At 35.7% G+C, this 22398-nt stretch overlaps 1 protein-coding gene across 2 annotated transcripts in view; it reads right to left on the bottom strand.

Annotated features, from left to right (window-relative positions):
• MPHOSPH8 (M-phase phosphoprotein 8) overlaps positions 1-22398 on the bottom strand; it is a 79982-nt gene that overhangs the window by 42012 nt on the left and 15572 nt on the right. For both annotated transcript variants that reach the window (XM_003341323.4, XM_056794664.1), the window contains exons 3-5: positions 18614-19462; positions 11236-11335; positions 10281-10538 (exon numbers count right to left, since the gene is read on the bottom strand). In XM_003341323.4, the coding sequence (XP_003341371.1) occupies positions 10281-10538; positions 11236-11335; positions 18614-19462 (1207 nt within the window). The remainder of the gene's footprint in view (positions 1-10280; positions 10539-11235; positions 11336-18613; positions 19463-22398) is intronic.

Genomic DNA, 22398 nt, shown 5'->3' with positions numbered 1-22398 from the left:
AGAGTGTTCGTTTAGAGTCTCTCCTCTATCATGTCCCCTCAGCCACTGTAGTCAGGCAAATGCTTTTCCTCGGTGTTTCTACTCCCTCAGTTTGTCCTCTGCTTATGGATAGTGTTTTTTCTCCTAGATCCCTGCAGATTGTTCAGGGACATTACATTGCCACTAATGGAGAAGTCCATTACGTTCGATTATACCACAGTGTTAAACTTTTTAATTGTTGGGGTGATCCTAATCTTCTTAAGCAGAAGTGGATGACAAAGAAGAAAGCTAGAAAATTTTGCAAAGCCTGGATGGACATATCTTTTAAATGGTCAAAATATGGCTCCTTTGACTTCAAAATCTTAGAAGACTTGAAGTTAGCCATTAAAAACAAAGATTCCAAAGATTATAAATACTGGTTCTTGTGGGCATATCATGTTGATAAATCAAACATTCCATCCAGTGAGGAAACCATTCTTACTTTGGAACCAGACCATTCTGGCTTAACTCCTTCAGTTCCTCCTCCTGAACCCTTGATTAGATCCAGTCCTCTCCCTGTCAGATGTTTCTCATTCTCTACTCCTACCATTCCCTTCCCCCCCATCTACCTCTCTACCCTCCCTTACCATTTACCATCCTAATACTTGTACCCTCCTTCTTCTAACTACCCATTCCCCGGCCATCTCCCCTATCCCTACCTGTACCATCCCTAATTACCTTAAACTTATTCTCTTGGCAATCCTTTTCCCTACCCTCCTTCCCCTGACCAATCCAACCCACCATACTATGACTCCTCCTCTAGACCTCACCCTCTTCTCCTCAGCCACTCCCCAAGTTCTCTCCAACCCACCCCCAGCCTCACCTCCCTCCTCTCCACCCTGCCACCAGTCCCTTTCCCATTCCTCTCTACCACTCCCCCAGCCCCACCCCCAAACTTTTCACCCTTCCTCCCCACCCTCTGACTAGCCCCTCCCTCTCTATTCACCCACCCCATCTCCTTCCCCTACTAGTCTCACTACAGCCCACTCCACTGAACTACAGAACACAGACCAAGCAACAGTTACCACAGATGATTCAAATGAACGTCTTTTCCCTTTAACTGATGTTTCTACTTATAACAAACGTGGAGATTTAGTACACATTAGATATCATATATCTTTCTCTTCATAGGACATTGAGAGATTCGAAGACAAAACACCTTCTTATGAATCTGAGCCTGTGTTGGTAATAAATAAGTTTGAGAGCATTTTTCACACATATAATACCTCATGGATTGATGTGGAAGATCCTAAATGGAATCTAAATTCAGAGCAAGATTACTTACAGCTATGCCAGGCTAGAAATGCCTTACTAAAAGCTATGAGAAATTGTTCTGATGGGCCTGGTACAAGGACTAAGTTAGAAAATCTTAAGCAAGAAGACAATGAAAACCTCTCTCCGTTTATGAATAGGCTTATTGAGTTGGGAGAAAGATACATAGAATTGAATCTTGATAGGGAAAGGGATGTTAGACAAATCAGGATACAATTTGTAAAAAAACAGTTGTAAGAATTATTTTATGATTAGGCGTCCAAACTGGCCGACTATGGGACCTTGAAGACTTAAAAAGAGTGGCAATTTGTGCTTTTAGGGACATAAGGAAAAGGAGGAGAACACTGATTTAATGGAAACATTAAGGAAGGAAATAAAGGAATTAACTGCCAAGCAGGGAGAGAAGGATAGAGAACACTACTTTAATGGAGACATTTAGGAAGGAAATAAAAGATTTAACTGAAAGAGTTGGAAAGGAAAAGCAAGGAGAGGTCACGGCTCCCTTGCGAGAATCCACAAAACAACTACTAACATTATTTTTGTGCAAAGATGGGTAATGTAATTATGAAATGTAGAAAGAGGAACCAGGTGAATAGAAATAGAAGCTTCAGGAATAATGTCAATAATAGGAGAAATAGCAATTGGAATGAGGTAACTCATAACCCACACCACAACTCCTATACTCAGTGTAGGAGAACCCAGAGAAATAGCCAGGAATCTTTCTGATGCTATGAGAGGAGGGGGAGGTTGAAAACCTTCCCAGTTGAACCCACAACACACCCTGATATGTTAATGGTTATTATCCCAGTCCATTCCCCTCCCTCACAAGAACCTTACATGACCCTGAAAGTTGGGAACATGTATTATGATTGCCTGTTAGACACCTGAGCTTCTAGGTCAGTTTTAATGAGTAAGCCTGATTCTGAATGTAATCCTATTGACTCATTGAATTTAATAGGTGTATTGGGAGCATCTCTAAAGGTTGAAAAGTTATCCCCTTGAATGGTGTCTTTGGGACCCCTCTCAGTGGATCATTCTTTCCTTTTAATGCTAGATTTCCTTACAAATTTTTTAGGGAGAGATCTTTTATGCAAACTTAGAACCACAATAACATGCTCTCCAGATGGCTCTATGAAACTAGAATTGAGGAATGCTTAAAATTGTTTCCTGTACTTCTTTCAGACAGTCAGGATGTGGGCGATCCCTCCCACCTTTGAAACCCCAGCTAATATACCTGAGTCTCTATAGGCTACATCTTCTTCCAATGTTAGTCTACTTAAATCAGCTGATCCTATTCAGATTAAGATGAGAAATTCCCCAACTCCTTCCATTCTTCAGTATCCCCTCTCAAAAGAAGCAATTTTAGGTATTTCCCCGATGATAGAATAATTAATAAAACAAGGAAAAAGAATCCCTTGCAAATCTGAATACAATACACCTATTCTCCCTGTGAAAAAGCCAAAAGTAGGCCCTAATGGAAAATGGGTATATAGATTTGTACAAGATTTGAGGGCTGTGAATAATCATGTCATATAAAGCCATCCTGTGGTTACAAACCCACACACAATAATTTCTTATATTCCCAACACAGCCACATACATTGCTGTAGCAGATTTGTACTCAGCATTTTTTTCGGTACCAATTCATGAGGATTCCAGGCATATCTTTGCTTTTACCTGGAAAGACTCCCAGGGACATGGTTTCATCCATCTGCCCAGTGGTACATGGAAAGTCCCAACCTCTTTTGCTCAAATTTTGGAACAGGATATAGATAATATTCAATTTAAACAATTTAATACAATACACCTATTCTCCCTGTGAAAAAGCCAAAAGTAGGCCCTAATGGAAAATGGGTATATAGATTTGTACAAGATAGATGATTTACTCTAGCCATCACCAAATGAGGCAGAATGCCAAGAAGATAGCAAACATCTGTTAGAACTATATAAGAGAGGCTATAAAGTCTCAAAGGCAAAGGTTCAATGGTGTCTCCCCAAAGTTGAATATTTAGGGTACGTTTTAACTGCTGGTTCCTGTTCTATTTTCCTAAAAGCACATTGAAGATATTCAAAAATTAAGCATTTCCACTACTAAGAAACAAGTTGAGGGAAATCTTAGGGGCAACAGGACTTTTGTAGACAATGGATCCCTTGGGGTCCATTGGGGAAATCACAAAACCCCTAATAGCACTAACAGAAGATTCAGTCACTGAACTGCTTAGATTAGAACCAGAACACTTGTCAGCTCTGTCAGATTTAGAACAAGTTATATTATCAGCCCCTGCTCTAGGTATCCCACATTATGATAAACCATTCACTTTATATGTGTATGAACAGAAAGGGGTGGCTTCAGGTGTTTTAATCCAAACTCTAGAACTGGCTCAGCGTCCGACTGCTTATTATTCAGGCCAGCTGGAACCAGTACATTCAGGATCACCACCATGCCTTAGAGGTGTAGCTGCCACAGCTTTACTGGCATCTAAGGTGGCTGACTTGGTATTGGGACGTCCATTAAAAATTATGTGCCCACATGAAGTAGAAGCATTGTTGCTCAGACATAGAACACAGGCATTCTCTGATCAAAGACTCACAAGATGTGGAATAACCTTATTAAATAACAAAAATAATTTTAAAACGCTGTACAACTCTTAACCCTGCCACCTTGCTTACTGATGTGCCAGTCTCAGGAGAAACATTACATAGCTGTGAAACTTTAGTGTCCATGACTGAACAGTCTCGGGAAGATCTCCTGGACACTCCTTTAGACAATCGAGATCTAGTCTTATTTATTGATGGTTCCTCTTTCATGAAGGAAGGTATATGTAACACACTGGAGCTGCTGTAGTCAAGAGAATTTGCCACTCTGTGGTCAGCTTCGTTGTCCTCAAATTTAAGTGCTCAAGGTGCAGAACTGATAGCCCTGAAACATGCCTGTATAATTGCCAAGGGCAAGAAGGCGACAAATTATATAGACTCGAGATATGCGTTTGGAATTTGTCATGCAGTCGGTATGTTATGGCTTCAGAGAGGATTTTTAGCCTCAGCTGGAAAAACTATAGCAAATGCAGAAATTATTAATGAAGTTCGTTCTGCTCTCCAGTTACCTGAAGCCTTAGCTGTAGTTCATTGCTCTGCCCATACAGGTGGAACTGATTCTGTCTCTAAGGGAAATGACCAGGCAGATGTCACTGCAATGTTAACAGCTGTAGAAAGACTTGAATTAATTTTAGCATTAACAACGACTAATGAAGCAGATTTATCATTTTCCTATACTGAAAAGGAAGTGGAAAAATGGAAGTATAACAATTTAAGACAACACAGATAAATGGAGTATGGGTGTTCTCTGAAGGAAAATCCCTACTCCCTAGAAGTTTTTATCACCAAATATGCCAATTAGTGCATAAAAATGGTCACTTTGGCACTCAAGGTATTGTAGACTCTGTTAGGAAGGTATGGATAGCCCCTGGTATAACTACCATAGTCTCTAAAAGTGTGTGCAGCCTATTGCACTTGTCAGGCATATAACCAACATGCTTTTCAAGGCAAGGCTTTTGGTTTACACATCTTTTGAACATCTACAAATTGACTTTATTACCATTCCTAAAGCTGGACATTACAAAGTTTGCTAGGTCATAGTGGAGCAACTGACCAGATGGCCGGAGGCTTTTCCTAGTGGCTGAGCCACAGCAGCTTTTGTTGCTACAGTGCTTTTAAGAGAAATTATCACACACCTTGGCCTGCCAACACGAAATGATTCAGATGGGGGAACCCATTTTACTGATTCTGTTTTGTCCCAAATTTATTCTTGTCTGGAGATCTCTCCCCAATTCCATGTACCAAATAGAATACTTAAGACCATGATCGGAAAATTGTGCACCGAGACTCACTTAAAATGGCATGAAGTCCTCCCCTTAGTTTTGTTTTATCTTCGTAGCAGACCTATGGAAGATTTACAGATCTCACCATTTGAGATGTTTTTTGGACACCCCCCCCCCAATAAAGGCTAAGCCTTTTTCTCCTGCATACATATCATTACTAGGTGAGGACACTTCTATTGCTTCTTATATACAGGATTTACAGACCAGATTAAGAGAACTCCTCAAATTTGGAGCTGAGATAAAAGCAGGACATCTAGACTTCTTGTTCCATGACCTACACCCAGGAGACAAAGTGTACATAAAGAACTTCCAGCGTGTTGGAGTGACTCAGTCTGCCTGGGAAGGCCCATTTCAAGTAGTGGAGAAAAGAACTCCTATATTCATTGCTCCCATGTAAAAAAACCTTGTATCGATGTTGAATCATTGTATCTTGTCACATTTGTTGTATTTACTAATTGTTTAAAGATTTAATTTTGGGGGCAGCTGGGTAGCTCAGTGGATTGGGAACCAGGCCTAGAGATGGGAGGTCCTAGGTTCAAATCTGGCCTCAGACACTTCCCAGCTGTGTGACCCTGGGCAAGTCACTTGACCCCCTTTGCCTAGCCCTTACCACTCTTCTGCCTTGGAGCCAATATGCAGTATTGACTCCAAGACGGAAGGTAAGGGTTTAAAAAAAAAAAGATTTAATTTTGTTTTTGAATTCACATATTAATCTAATCTATCATTCCATTTTACTATGTCACCCTCAATTACTGTGTTTTGGCTATTAGCTATATGTCCTGTTATGTTGTCTTTATTTGTACCCTCCCCTGAGACTGAACTGGTGATAATACCATTATAAAAGGCCATAGACAAGTTGGAAAAACTCTTTTCCAAGGAAATGCCATTGGTCCTCACGGGTGCTGGGTGTGTCACCAGATCCATCTGAGCTCTGTTTTGTCATGGGCAACAATTCCAGTCCACAGTAATGAAACATTACCACAATTTGTAACACAAGGAGGGCACATGTTGTCTAAATGGCCTTTTGCTCCTTTTGCTTGTGTTAATTGTCACATTAATGATGATGGGTGGACCCCATTAACATGGTTACGACCTGGGTCAGTGACTTGAAAAATTTGATGAGTTTAAAATCTCATTTGATTTTAATGGGTCTTCAGAAGTGATTTTCAGGTATCTAGGAGCATCCCTACCTCTGACTGATCATTTGCCTGCCTCTGAGTTGTTTGTAACAAGAGGTAAGGGTCCATTTGTAGCTGAAGTTAAATGAAATGGCATTGTTGTTACTGAATTTATTGAACATGTAATTGATTAGAAATCTGAAGAAGTTTTCAATTTTTAGTCTTCGGCTCCATGGGAAAATGGTTGGGACATATTGGAGACTGTTCTATTACACTGTTACAGTCTCATACCAAGAGGAAGGGAGGTGCCCAAGAGGCTTAGTTACCCTGTGATTTGTTACAATATCATCCAGGAGGTGGGAACGATCTTTCCTGTGAAGCCTAGTAGCTTTGAAATGGATTTATTATATTTGTAACTCTTCAGTTTATTCTACCATTTCACCAGAATAATCTAGATTCTTGGTAACATTTTAGACCCAAAACAGTTTTCAAATGTACAGAGGTTTTTCTGGTTTTTCTCCTACCAAATTTTGGAATGATGGTAATAAAAAACTTTGTTAAAAATATTTCAGCCAAGATTGAAAGACTGGCTAAATCTGTAGAACTTGTGACAAGTATTAATGTGTTCATGGGTTTTTTGAATATCACACAGCAACTCATGTGAATCTTAATGATAGTGGGTTAATGGGCTCTTACGATTTGGGGGATTTTGATACTTCTTAGAATCTCTATTAATTGTTGTACTATTGTTTTTAAAAGGCTTTTACCTGGTAAAAAAATTATGTACTCTAATACTGTGGATCCTGGCCAAGTTAAGGGGGATATAAATCTCATTTTTGAGTGAGCACCTTTTGTGTTGTGCCTCTGGTTGGTTAACACGTTGTCACATAGACCGTGAATTATGAAATTATGATTTATTATTTTTTTCTTCATATTGCAATAGGCTATTTGATTATTTTCTCTTTCTTTTTTCCTATCCTTGGTGATCCTTGAAGTACATGAAATCAGTATTAATGTTTTCTGACTTGAAGGATAAAGTTTACAGATTAAGCTTACAGTATCCATTAGCTCTAATAACTATGCATACCTGAAAGCTTTAGACTATGGAAACCTGCCATACATTGATAAATGTTATGGGATTGTGTAAAATAATTGTGTCTGATTCCAGGGGAAGGTAATAAAAGAGCCACTATACAGTGAGTGCCAAGTAGCACAAGGTCAAAAAAGTACCAAAGCAATCCAGGGAGGATTGTTGAAATTCTATGCCAATACAAAAGTATTGTGAGTGTGAGAATCAAGGTTGAGGTGCTTGACATACATTAAGATGCTAGACTCCTCGTACCACACTCCTTGTGCAATATTTTGTCAAGTACCTCAGAATGGCAATCATCCTGGTTCCCCTTATCCCCTTATCAAACCAGGGAATGATTTTTCCCATTTGTTACTGAAACCTAGTCCCTTCACTCTTATGGTCTGATAATTTTCTATAGTCCTGGCTAAAAATGGGTAAAGTGCTATTGCCCTACAGGTTTGTGGGACATAAGTCACTTTAATTGGACTTTGCTACTGATCCAAGGACCTGTTACAGGTTCATTTTTTACTCAGAATTTTATACATGAAAAATTTTTATTTTTATTGACTTTGTACTTCTAATTGTTTTTATACAGAAATTAATTTTTGCTTTTTATCTGGGATTTTTGGGGAGGGTTTATTTTTCTTTTGACAATTGTTTCATATACCTCATAACTCAGCCATGTATCCCAAGGTGACTCTGGTGTTGGGTCAACCCCTCCTCAGAGGGGGTAATTGTGAAATTATCCAAAAATCCAAAATTTAAAATTTTTGGAGAAATTTCAGGAAAAGAAACTTGCCAACATCCCGAATCAAGAAAGCGGATCCTTTTGGAGAAGGTGCTGTAAAGATGCCTAAAGAAGCTACACACTGCCAAAAGTTCCAGAATGAACCTTGAATGAATTGAAGGGAGTTGAACATACTTATTCTGAATGTAAACTCTTACACCAAAGGGGACTGCCCCCAAATTGGCATTTTGTCAATGTGTCTATCAATCATTTTATATTTTTCTTCTCATATTTCCCTCTCATCTCTAACTATTGTAACTTCCTCTTAGAAAATTGCGATATTGTATGTACTTTTAGGTAGAAGATGTTTAGACATATAAGATGGTTATGTTTAAATGATCCATTGGGGAGGCTGGTCTCCCAAAGGATAACGGGGGGATTTAAGAGGGTTATGTTGAGGGAATCTTATACCCTCCCCCTCCTGGAGGGCCATCTCAGTTCATCAACATTCCCCACATATCAGAGTTTGCATCAGTGACCATCTGAACATCAATAAAAGAAAATAGGTAGGGCATACCTGGGCTTCTTGAACAGAAATGGGGCTGGAGAGACAGGTGAGGGAAAGATTACTGGAGAATAGGGGAAACATGGTCAGAGGACTTAAGAGTAAGAAAGATTTTAAACTATGCTGATCTACCTTTCCTATTAATAAAATTCATGAAATTAATAAATGGGTAAATTTATTAAAAAGTAAAATCTCTAGTCTGTTTGCTACACACACACACACACACACACACACACACACACACACATGCACACAAATTCATTCTCTCTTTTCTCTCTCTGTTAAGCTTTGCTTAAAATAAAAATCAAAAAATGAGTTTTCCTTTGGACAGTGTTTGAACCTCAGCTCTGCTAATTATTACTTGGGTGACCTTAAGCCTTTCACTTAACATCTGTAGCCCTCAGCAGTTTTCTCATCTGAAAAAAGAGAGGACTTGAACTAGATGACTAAGTTCTCTTCTAGCTTAAAAAATACAACCCCCTATGATATTTAAATGTATCACTATTTCTGTCTCTAGAAAACTATTAGCACTCTGGGATATATCTGACTAGGTTGGAAAAAGGAGTAAATCCTGGGGTGGCCTCAAATAATTCAGTAATTAGTACTTGGTACATTTAAAAATTGTTTCACCTACTTATTAAAACTGTGAAAATGACAATGACTGATGAACTGACTTTCCCAACAATAACAATATGATATATACTGTTTGGTAGGTTTTTTTGCCACAAAAATTTAAGGTTTGTAAAAACCATGCACTTAATAAGGAAACTATTCCGTATAACCTTTCAAATTCAATGAAATCTTGAGACTATTAACTTTAAGGTTTTCTACCAATGAGAAGTTGATTAATTACCATCCTTACCTTTTACCACAACCCAGGTCAGACTTTCTTCTGAGTAACCAAGTAAACTAGCTTCCTAATCCTTGCATATGCATTATTTAGGCCTGCTTAAGTCTTCTCTACTGCTTTTCTCACACTCTAGAAGGTCCTTCTGTCAAATTGTGTATCAAGACATTTCTCTCCATCTTACTTAAAAATAATATACAATTTCATTGCTTACCAGAGCCTCTGGGAAGGGGAGAAGAATGGAAACAATTTGGATCTTATAACTTCAGAAAACTTAAGTGGAAAATTGTTATTACATGTAGTTGTTAAAATATCTTTACAAAAAAATTAAATTAATGATAAAAAATAAAAGATACAATTTCATACCTTTCATGAGATTTTCCCAAATTAACCCCACCAGGTTTTAATTCACTCTAACAAAGTTCTTGTAGACCTATAGCTGTTACTAATTATGAATATATTTATATATAATAGAATTCCACTTCTGGGTAAATCAAATCTTTCTTTCTGCCCTTTATCCTCCCCAAATTGTTTCTTCTGTTAGTTTGTAATAATGGACATTACATATGCTTATTTTAGCCCATTAATTGACTTAGAGAGCTCAGGATGTCCACCTTCCACATAAATTAATGGTTTGTGTTTTAAAATAGGTCTTATTACTCTACTTTCTAGACTACACATGGAAGCTAAAGTCAAAAAGAAAACTAGCAAATGTGAGGGAAAAAATAACTTGGTTTGCTTTTGGTTGACTCAAAATCTGTGACTCACTTTTGATCATACTTACCAGAATTTTCATCCATTTGACACACACTGTCTAATACCTCTTGATCACCTTCAGCAGCTATATAAGTCCATGTATCAGTCTCATCCCTTGTATTTCTCCTCTCCTTGTATAATTGCTTATTTTCCTTAGTTTTGTAGTCTTCAGTGAATTTAAAATCCAGTGATGTTTCCTCTCTTTTCTGATTATTCTCTGAAAAGTCGTTTTTTTCTTCTGGAGTTAATGTAAATAAATCAAACGCATTCCTCATTTCTTTAAATGCTATTACAAAATAAAAGTTTTATGATAAATATAACTAAAAATTCTTTTTGCAAAACAAAATCCTAGCTTGTAGATGCTTTAAGAAAAATTATTGCTTCTAGTTTCTAATATAACTACCTGTGAGTAAAGGAATGCACCCCTTTAATTCATTACCAGAATTGCAAAACAGTTTAACATATTTTTACTGGTTTTCCAATATCTAGTAAAGCTTACCAAAGTGACCAGCCTCTACCCTCCATGATTTTCTCCTTTTACCCCAACTCCACACCTTCATAGATTACATGGGGGCTAGATCTCATTCTGGGGATTTGATCTTAAAGGATGTTTCTTTTAATTTACTAGCTCCATTTGCATTAATTCAGAAAAACTTCCAAAATAAAATTTTCCCATAGCTTATGTCTAGGATGGTCCCCAAATGTAGGTAACACACAGTTATTCAATTAATATACAATATGGTGATTGGGCATGTGATTGCCTTCATTTTACCCCCCACAGAAAATGCATAGGATACTAAAATGCCTCAAAAATACAAAAGTGAATGTGATTCTCTATAATTTCTTAGAAAACAAAATATCTAGTTCTATTTTTAGCACTATAAAGAGAGGGAGTCAACTTGTATTTAAAAAAAACCCCTAAACATTTTAACAAATAAATTACATACATTAAAAATTATGTGAAATCTAATATTTATACTCACTCTTTATTCCCTTCTGCTCTTTTTTCCCCCTTTCTTCTTTGTCAGAATCATATCGTTTTTGATATTTTTCTTTTACTTCATTTTTCCTTATTTCTTTCTCCTGATAATGAAAGCAAGACACAAATTTAAACTGGAAAGTGCCAATATATACAGAAAAGGTTCTTTAAACAATGAAAAATATGGCATAAAGACCATGGATTTTGTTTTCCTATGACAGAATTATAAATCTTATAATTTTTTCTCATGCTTTTCCTACAACCATGGACTACTCTTCTACTACTTGGTAAGAGAGAAAAATATCTTTGTGATACTAAATAACCTAGTCTTTCAACACACATCCATCACATTACAAAGATGGGAAAACAATACAGGAATTGCAGCAAGACAGTGATACTACAACAGCAATTTGGTTTAATACTCATACTTTTGGCAATTCTGAAAAATTACTGAAGAAAAGTTAGAATTCAATTGATATTTTAGTTCAGATATTTCACTACTGAGACTCTACATTTAAAGATAGTTATAGACAGCAGGAAAAGATCCATACATAGAAAAATATTCACAATTACTTATAAGAGAAGAATTGGAAAGAAACAAGGTGCTCAACAATTGGAGAATGGACAAGCTAAGTCATAATACATAAATGTATGAGAATATTGCCACATCTTAAGTTATAAATATGCATAATTTGGAGAAACATGTGAATACCGTAATGTCAAAGCTGAAGGGCACATCCCTTTTCTCTCTCTTAACGAGTAACTGCTTTCAGTAAATATACTTTGTAGATGATATGTTTGGATGTTTATTGATCATTTTAATAGCTAGAATTTATATATCACTTAAAGGTTTGCTGAATGCTTTACAATATTTCTTCACTTGATCCTCCCAATAACCCGAGGAGGTAACTAAGATTATTATTCCCATTTCATAGTTGAGGAAACAGAGGCAAACCAAAGTCAAGAAGATTTGCCCAAGATCATAGAGCTAATAAGAATCTGAAACCAGATTTGAACTATGGTCTTCTGACTCTAAGACCAGCCCCCTATCCACTGTACCACCTACATCTGGCAAGAAAGCATTTAAGAAGTATCTAATTTGTTAAAACAAAATTTATCAAGTAACGTTTTTAAATATCTAGGAAAATCAAGTATAAAAAACAACACTATTGATTAGGAATAACAATTAGCATCAAATATCTCTGAGAAAAGTTTGTTACTGAAGACATACAGAGAATTACCACAAATACATAAGACTATCAGTCATTCTCCAATGGATAAGTGTATGTGATGAAATATGAACAAATTAGTATAAATGAAAGAACTACAAACTATGAACAAAAAAAAAAAAGATTAGTCCAGATAACTACTAAGAAGAAAAATGTACATCAAAAACATTCTGAGATTTCACCTCATCCCTAAGCAGATTAGGAAAGATGACAGAAAACAGAAACAGTCAATATTGAAGGGTCAGTGGGAAGATAAGTACACTCATGTAGCAGGTGGAGCTGGGAACTGATCCAACAATTCTAGTAAATAATTTGGAATTATGCTAAAAATATATCTGTACCCTTCAGCTCAAAGATCCCACTTCTAAACATGTACTCCTCCCATGAGACAAAGATGGACAAATGCATTCAAATAAACTTAAGCATTTTTTGTGTGAGGGGGAAGGTTAGCAAACAAATGGAAGTAAAGTGGTTGCAGATGAACTGAGGAATGGTTAAATTAACTGTTATAGCAGTGTTGTGACATATTAATCAGTGTTCCATAAGATAGTATTAATATGAAGAATTTACATGTATGATTTCTATGTACTGATGCACAGACTTCTGTAATCAGAGCAAGGAAAATGATACACAAAATATGTGATATAATGTAAATGCCAAGAACTACAAAAAGAAATCCTAAAAAGTTGTGATTAACATGCTTATTGAACCTTCAAGCAAGCTTTAGACTTTGATGACTTATTCAGGAGGGTTGAATGTTATATAAACAAATTCAGGCTACAAATAAAACTATAGCACCTTTACCCTTTGCTTTGCCATGAGATCTGGAAATTTCTCAGAGGCCAGAAAAGACTAGGCCCCTAAATCCATTAGAACACCCCCAAACTTAGTCATGGAATAAGTCAACCTTTTGTTTCTCATCTTCCAAGTATAGATCTGAGAGCAAAAAACATTTAATATCTTGCTTCTTTATCAATTGTGACCCTAGAACTCTTGAGAGGCAAAGAAAACTAATAAACAGAAATGGAAAACTATCTCTGGAGCTATTCATTTCCTCTTGCTACCTATATCTCCTGCCTCATACACCCAACTCCCTCGACACACATCCTCCTGTCCTATCCCTCCCCTGTTGATCTGAGGCACTTGAAATTTGCAGCATCCCCAATCTTGCTCTCAATCAGTGTTCATAATATTCTTATTTTTAACATGTGCGCTCTTTTATTTTTCTTTAAGAGCCTGAATTATTAATTGAAGAAAAAAAATTTACATACATTTGGAAGTTCCCAAATGCAGAAATTAAGATGGGCAGGAAAAAGTGATAAATCCTTCTTTTCATTAAAGGGGAAAAATCCTATGAACTCAGAGAATAAGCAGCACTAATTCAGTCTCCAGTTAGTGGGCAGGGAAAAATGTACTTGGGAAACTATTGAGTAGTGTGTTATTTCAGGTATCAGAAATAGCCCAGGCTGGGAACCCACAAGCGTTCAGTGTCCCTACAGCAGCTCAATCCAGGGAGAAGGTGGAGAACCTCCCCCTAAGGTCTGCCAGGTTCCTGACCAGGGATTTGGTATGCCCCTGATTGGAATTCCATTAGCCCACTGTTGGATCCATCCATTTTTCATCAGCAGAAAAGCTCTGCAGGTTCAGAATGACAGAACTAAACTCCACTCCCACCCCCATCCCACCCCACCTCGGCTTTTAGTCTAGAATTCTTGTCTTGGTTATTCACCTCTAGGCTTCATTGTGAACAAGTGGGCAGAACCAAGACCCTGTTCTACTTCCCAGAGTCAGAGCCACACAGATACTACTTGCTTCTGTGATTGCACCTTATTCATTACACAGCTGATAGTCCATGACTGTTTCTTATCTGGGACCAAAACTCCTAAGCAACGTTCAAAGTAACTGTTGTTGATGGTCAAAGTAAATGTGGCAGCAAGTCTCCAATAGTCACCAAAGAATGTGTTTGTTCCATTTAACATTTTTATCCACAATTCTGATTAAGACAAAGATGGCATATTCATATGACAAACAACTGGGACAGTTGGCTCTTGGAATGGATGAGGGCATTAGGGTCCAAAAAGATCTTGAAAGGCTATTCATTAAAGATGAAATTCAACTGCAACAACTGTAAAGCCTTAATCTTAGGTTATAACTTTATAAGTTTAAGATAAATAAATGAAACAACATTTACTAAGAGCTCATTCTGTGCCAGGTACCATGCTAAGCACTAGAGATACAAATACAAAGTAAGCAAAACCGTTCCTGCCCTCTAGGCAACAGCAGCTTATATTTTTTTCTTTGAATGGAAAATTCTGAATTTTGGCTATGTTCTTACTAGGGAGTTTTCATGTTAGAGTTTCTTTCAGGAGATGACTAGTAGAGTCTTTCTGGTTCTAAGAGGCCTGGGCAGTTTTATGATTTCTTAAAATATGCTTAAGCCCTTTTTTGGTCATGGATTTCAGGTAGTCCAATGATTCTTAAAAGATCTCTCCTCAATCTGTTTTCCAGGTCAGTTGTCTTTGCTATGAGAAAGATACTTTTTTAAAAATTTTTCACTCTTTCCTTTGTTTTAATATTTCTTTTTTGTTTCATGAAGTCATTAACTTTTATTTGGGCAATTCTAATTTTCAAGGAGTCTGTTGCTTGGGTAAAGTTTTGTACCTCCTGTGTAAAACTGTTAATTCCCTTTCCGATTCTTTCTTTTATAGCTCTCATTTCTTTTCTAATTATTTCCTCAAGCGCTCTCATTTTGTTTTAAAAAAAATTTTTTTTAATCTAGCTTCATCTCTTCCAAGAATTCTAGTTGAATCTGTGCCCAAACTGTGTTTTTCTTTAAGGCTTGCTTGTAGATATTTTGGAATCATTTTCTTCTTCTAGATTTGTGTACTGAGTGTTCCTATTAACAAAAAAGCTCTTTATGGTAAGATTTTTTTGTTTGCTCACTCATGCTTCCTACCTACTTTATAACTGTTGGCCAGGTTCAGTGTACTTTTGGAGGAATATCTAGGTTATTGGTTATGTCCTCTTTATACCTCCTGATGCTTTCTCAGGATACTGGGTATTGTGTTATTTCAGGTATCAGCAAAAGCCCAGTCCTCACTCCCTCCAGAAATCTATGACTCAACAGTGAGTAGTAAGTGGTAGAGCTACCAGCTGGCACTTATTCCCACTTCCTACACAACGTCAAGTTCCTCTAGGGGTGCAGGACCCCCTCTTGCCCTGTTGCCCTGACACGTCAGAAAACACTAAGCACCGTCCCTATTCAAGTGTCTATAGACTTGTCTGTCTCTCTTTGCCAACCTGTGGTAGAAAAATGACTCACTATGATTTTTTTTTCTTGGAGTTTCCCAATCAGGATTTAGTCTGCTGCATTTTCTAAATCTTTGTAGAGTAGTAATAGGGGAGAACTCAACTGTACTTCTTCTTGTTACTCTGATATTTTGGCTATTTTCTCATATTACATTCTAACAAGAGAAGCCAACATATATATAAAACTAGTGGCCAAGGAAGACTGTTTTAGACAAGGGAGTCAGAGAGATGGTAAATAGAGTTATAGGATAAATGATTAATATGTCCTTTCCAGGAATGACAATATTGATTTGGTTACTGTTCCAGAGCTAGAATTAGAAAAAAGGGGTACAGGGGAAACATCTTGAAAGTGGTGAAAGGAGCCTAAGACAGTGCAAAATAAGGTGAATGTTCAACAATCAAAACCAAAGGTCACAGAAATGGGAGTAATTACTAAAAAGAGGTATGTCTGAAAAAGGTAAGATTTAAAACTCACTTTGTATTAACAGTATAATAGCTAAAAAGGCTAATGTGATGTTGGGCTCCTCCATTAGATTGTAAACTCCTGAAAAGAAGGGACTTTTTGTGTCTTTTTGTATCTCTTTGCACCTAGCACAGTGCTTGGCACATAATAGGTGCTTAATAAGTATTTAATGATTAAGAAAGACAAGGCATTTGGGACAAGGAATGTGATGGTCCTGTTGTTCTTTGCCTTAATCATACCACATGTGGAGTCTCGGTTCTGGGGACAATAGTTCAGGTAGGACACTGAAAATCTGGAAAAAACATACAAAAGAGGGCAACCAAGATGGGGAAGTTTGTCAAGCTTAAGTCAAATGAGAATTAGTTAAAGAACTGAGGATGCTAAGCCTAGATAAGAGAAGTCTCAGGGAATAAGTCAAGACACATTACTCACCTTTCAAGTTCTTGGAGGGCTATTAAGGGAAAGAGTGAATGAAAAGACATGTTCTGTTTGCTGTTAGAAGATACAGAACTAAGAGCAATGAGTATAAATTGCAGAGAGAACATGTGCTGTGGTTGACACAGGACGTTAGGGGTACCTATGCATCCTTCTGATAAATAAGATGTCTATAGTTAATGGAACCCTAGCCTCTGATCCAGAAAGGCATCACATCCATATGACATTCTTTTTTCAGAGATACACATACAATGTCAATTTTAGACGAACTACTAGATGGACTTTTACTCAACCTGTATAGAAAAGTGGGGAGGCAAATAATTTGCAATATACCTAATGATCAACACTATGTTGTTTTTAGTTTTCTAGCATTTCTGAAGAGGGATATAGGAAAGGAATAAAAAGCAGAAAAGAAAAAAATATGTGAATAGAATTTCAGAAGACATGCATTTCTCTAGGTATAATCATCATCATCATCATCATAAAAGCTCACGTGTTTATAGTGCTTTAAAGTTTGCAAAGCACTTTCCTTAGAACATTCTTCTGAAAAATATATAACAGTATTATTATCTCCATTTTACAGATAAGCAAACCAATGTTCTGACATCTTAAGTCTAAGGTTACACAGCTTGGCAGAAATTGAAGCCAAGTCCTCTGATTTCAAGTCCAACTCCTTCCACTACACTATCATCCTTGCAAGTAACTTCAAAGACACATTTGAATAAATTCAAATCTGACAGAACAAAGGTTAGGGAAGTATCTTTACATTACATGCAGATTCATTATATGCAGAAAAGCATCTCGGTCCTAACAGGTTAAGAAGGAGGATCACTTTGTGCTTGTTGAAGATGATGAATATTTTCCTTCATTGAGTCTTTTGGAAAACTTAAGGGAAAAATGTTCAAAATGTCTATTTGTGTTTATTTCCTGTCTCTAACACTTAAGATTTAAAATTTTAGAGAAGAGTTTATTAGAAGGTTTAAGAGAAGAGTTTTATAAATTGGAAGACCTTAAGAAGTTGATGATAAAGATTTTTCCCTTTAGAACATAATAATAATAGCTAAAATTTACAGAGTGCTTTAGAGTTTGCAAGGTATTTTACAAATATATCTCATTTGATTTTAATATATAGTATTTATTCACTGAAAGATTAAAAATAAACCAGCTTGTCTCAGTTCCTTCTCCTTATGAGATGATATATGTATGGCTCTATATAAATGTTAACTTATTACTTGGCTGAATAGACACATTAAAATATTTTGTTTTAAGTAAGAAATGATAGTCATAATTTTTAAATGGACAAAAACAAAACTGAATTTACAATTGTCAGCTTCTTCCTTTAAAGTAATCTAACAGGCAGTGTCATGTTGAAAGACAAAAAAGTAAAAGGCAGAAAGAAGTAAAACTGAATCTCAATACTTATAAGAATACTATAATCTATCTAATAGCTATTCAATCAAAAACTAAAATAGAAAGCCTATGTGCTAGCCCTATTAAGCTTAATTTTGCTGTATACCATATTGCACTTATTTGAAGGTAAAATGTCATTCGGGTAATATAAGAATATTATTTTGTTTATATATTTTCTAAACTCATTATTTCTCTAACAAAATTTGAAAACAAGAAAACAAGAAGTCCATAGCTCCCTTTTTTACTTCTCATGGAAATAAATTTTAAAAGATTAGAGGAAAGGGGCAATAAGTAGCCAGCACACAATAGTCAATCATTATGAATGTAATTATTAGTAAAGCTTAATGGTACTACCCTTAGAATTCCTGGATTACATCATGCAAGAAAAACAGCCTCTATGATTTCTTTCTTCTATTTCAGTTTTCTCTACGGAATGCAAAAAAAAAATATCTTCCCACATTACTTTCCCCATACAATTGATTCAAGAAATATCCTTTTATTCTTAAACTTTCCTCTTCTAGCACTGAGTAACTTACCTCCCCAACTGAATCAGTGGACCTTCGAACTCGTTCTTCACTACCCAGTTTTGTGCTCTTCTGAATTTGAGCAGGTGTAGGTGCTAATTTATCTACCTCTATAGAGCCTTTGATCTTTTCTTGATTCTTTTGCTTTTTGTATAAATTTTTCTTCTCTGAGTATAAGTCCTTATTTTCTACTTTTCTAATCTCTTCTTTATATTCATCGACTTTCTTTAATTTCTTTTTTTTCCTTTTTGTTCTGACATCAATATCTTCTTCAGCACTTGCTGTATCATCTGGTTGTTTATCAGAAATCACATCTTGAATTATGTCAAGTTCTAACTTATCTTTTCCACTTTTAAATTTTTGTTTCTCTCCTCTGCTATCAGAAGGCAAGTCTTCACTGTCATCATCAGCCAACTGAGAAAGTGAATCATCAAATGTACTTGATTCAGATTCTAACAGAGATTCACTAAGTTTCTCTTTCTTTTTTTTGCTTTCTTTAAAATCATCTCTTACTTTCCCCCTTGAGTCTTTATTTTCACCCCTTTTTACTTTCTTTGTTTCTTTTAAATCATCTTTTTTGGTCTTTTTATACTCTTTTGAGTCCTCTTTTGATTCCAAAGTTCTTTTCTTGGACTTTGAATCAAAAACCAAATTTTCTGAGGAACTGTCCATTTGTGTTTTAGACTTATCTTTAAATTTGGCAGATTTCCATTTTCTCTTTTTCAAATCATCAGGACTTTTGTCTTCTCTGTGTCTTGACTTTTTCTTCTTCTTCTTGGGGGAAACGTCCTCTTTTGTTTCACTTTGCCAATCGCTGTCAGAGTCTGCCTCAAATATGTCATCATCATTCAAAACTAGTCTCTATAAAATAAAGATATGAAAGGTTAAAAATACTTAAATCCTATTTTGCCTTCTACATTAGTTTCTTTTACCTGATTTCCAACATAAAAACAATTGCCAAAAGAACCAGAAAGCTAAAAAAAAAAGTTTATGAAACCAGGAGAAACAAAATTTTTTTTCATTTCAAAGTAGTCTGTGAAATTATACTCCATGGTATTATTAGTAATATTTGAATACTGAAAAACTGGTCAATCAAGAGAAAGCAAGTCATTCAATAATGGATTAAAAAACATGAAAAGTCATAATCAGTGGATGATAGAAAATGGAATATGACTATCACTTTTATTACATATTATATTAATACTATTTTATCATCAATTTGAGAAATTTTACAAGGTGAAATACAATATAAATTAACTCTATGGCTATTTTTCTTAGCTATTGGCATCTAGACACTAGCTTTGGGGAAAATAATCAATCAAAATCATGCCCCTAAAAAGAGAGAATTCTGATTCTCAGAAAAGCCTCTGAAATTTGTTGGGCACAAAATGGAATTTAAAAAATTTTTAAACAATAACAACCTATATGTTCACTGAAATATAATTTAAAATTTCTTATTTAAAAATATCCTTTTTTAATGTGGAGGACAAAATCTTACATAAAAATCTATAAAATATGTCAATTATTTCTGAATAAAGCACTAAATAAAGCAACTTCTAAAAAGTTTCTGAAAAATATATAAAGAACAAACATTTTGTTGCCCTTTTAATTTTCACTATACAGTGAGAAGGAAATATGTTCTTATGGGAAAAAATAAGCTAAGACAATAAAATCACACTTAACAGTACAAGACAAAAATAAAAGTTACAAAAATAATTATTATACTCTGCCTTTGAGAGTATGTTCTAAAAGTATTCTCATAAAGGGGGGGGGGGGAGTTTATCTGTTAAAAAGTTTTCATGGAATAGTTTTATATATAATTTGCAAAAACCTGGAAGCAAACTAAATTACCAACAACAATGGAATGGTTAAATAAATTGTGGTATATAAGTGTAATAGAACACGTATGTAATTAAAATAGAAAATTAATTCTATAAGAAAACCAAGAAATATATTTCTAAAATAATGCAATGTGAAGAAAGTCAAATGATAAAAAATAAAGTAAATGCTTCTACTCATATAATAGGATATGGGAACAGACAAACAATACTAACAAGGGTCAAAAGAACACTTTCTCCCATTATTTTTGAAGACCTTTTAGGTCTACATAGAAGAAAGGATAAATGTCAATAAAAACAGTAGTAGTAGCTAGATTGCAGGATAGATTTAAGTTAAATCTATTAAAATGACCTCCTTAATCAAGATTTTGAGATAACCCAATTTTCTAAAATATATTGATTTTCATATATAATTTTCATAATACAGATTTTTAAAGTATATATTATACAACGTCCACATTCTTTGAAGATTACTGTCACCTTCTTTGCTCATCACCAAACTTTTGGAGAGACTTGAGATGATTTGGAAATGCTATAAGCAGGAATTGAAGGGGGCTATTGCAATGACTGGTGGGCTTTAAGAGGATCAGCACCAGTACTTAAGATCAGACCCTAATTCTGTTTATATAAAGGGTACCTGTAGAAACAATGGAAAAGAAGGGGCACACAGAGATATGAATATCTACTGAAGACAAGGCAATATTCCAGATACCAATGATAACGATTCTGGATGACAGACAAACCAAAGAGCATCATTAGAAGACCCGCAACAGGATGAAAATTATTGTGTGTACAGATAACAAATCTTTCAAAGGTATGAAAGAATAGATAAAGAAGTAGAAGCAAAATGGCTGGAAAATAAGTTGAACTAAGGATCGTGTCCGTAGAGATCAATTTACTAAGCTGGATAATATGACTCGAGACATGGATGTTGAATGGAGGTTCTGCTCATTCAGAAGTTGAAAGTAATGCAGAAGTGCAAAGATTAGCCAGACAAGGAACTGGAAAGTGAGAAGATAAACAATACTCTTAGTACTGAATTTGGCTTACAGCATTATTCTACTAACACTCTCAAATATATTCTCTAAACATTTTCTTATATTCTTATTTCCCTTATCTTGGAACCATATTCCATGGATATCTGGACATTTTCTTTATGTGCTTTCTAGGTTTTTCTATGTGTTGATATTTTAAATTTCTTATAATACATACAAAAAAGAAATATCAATAATTGTAGGAATTGTTCACATTCATTAAAAATAAGAGGCAGGTCCTCATTCTGTCAGGTCCAACTAAACTGTAACTTGCCCAATTCTTGCCCCAGAACATCTAGAATTCATGCAGATTGTTTGATTGCTGACATGCCTTGGGTTAATGTTAGTCATCAATACTTTTCCTTGAAGGGAAGGCTAAATGAGCCATACCATCTTTGCCCTGCCACTCTCCAAGTATTTCCTGATCTTACCACACTGCTACTTGACCTCTCAACAACCTGAAGATGTATGCCTGGACCTTGCCATATGCTTCTCTGGTAGATTTTTTAACTTTTCCCATTGTCTGGCAGCCAAACTCTGTGTTGTCATGTCCTAATTAGAGTTGTGACCCTAACCAACCTCTCTCTTTATCTTCAGTTCCTCCTCACAGTTATCTAATGGACATTTCGAGCTTGGCTCCTCTAACACAGAATACTCCACAATCTTTTTTCCTAAAGCCCTCTTCTAAACTTCCTTATTTCTATAAAGGGTTCTAACCTGTCCCTTTTAGTCTCCCAGGTTTGCAACCTTAACATTCTAAATATCTTATTCTCACTCTATATAAGCAATCAGTTGACAAATCTTGTCATTTCTACCTCTAAATCATCTCTTCCATTTCACCTTTCTTCTCTACTTATCCCACCATCACCTTATGTCTGTTTATGTTATACACCAAAGGTATATTTACATATAAAACATAGAGCTG

This window comes from Monodelphis domestica, chromosome 4 (assembly GCF_027887165.1).
Source record: "Monodelphis domestica isolate mMonDom1 chromosome 4, mMonDom1.pri, whole genome shotgun sequence".
Classification (NCBI taxonomy): domain Eukaryota; kingdom Metazoa; phylum Chordata; class Mammalia; order Didelphimorphia; family Didelphidae; genus Monodelphis; species Monodelphis domestica.
The sequence above is the reverse complement of the archived record's forward strand: the minus strand, read 5'-3'. Positions and strand labels throughout refer to the sequence as shown.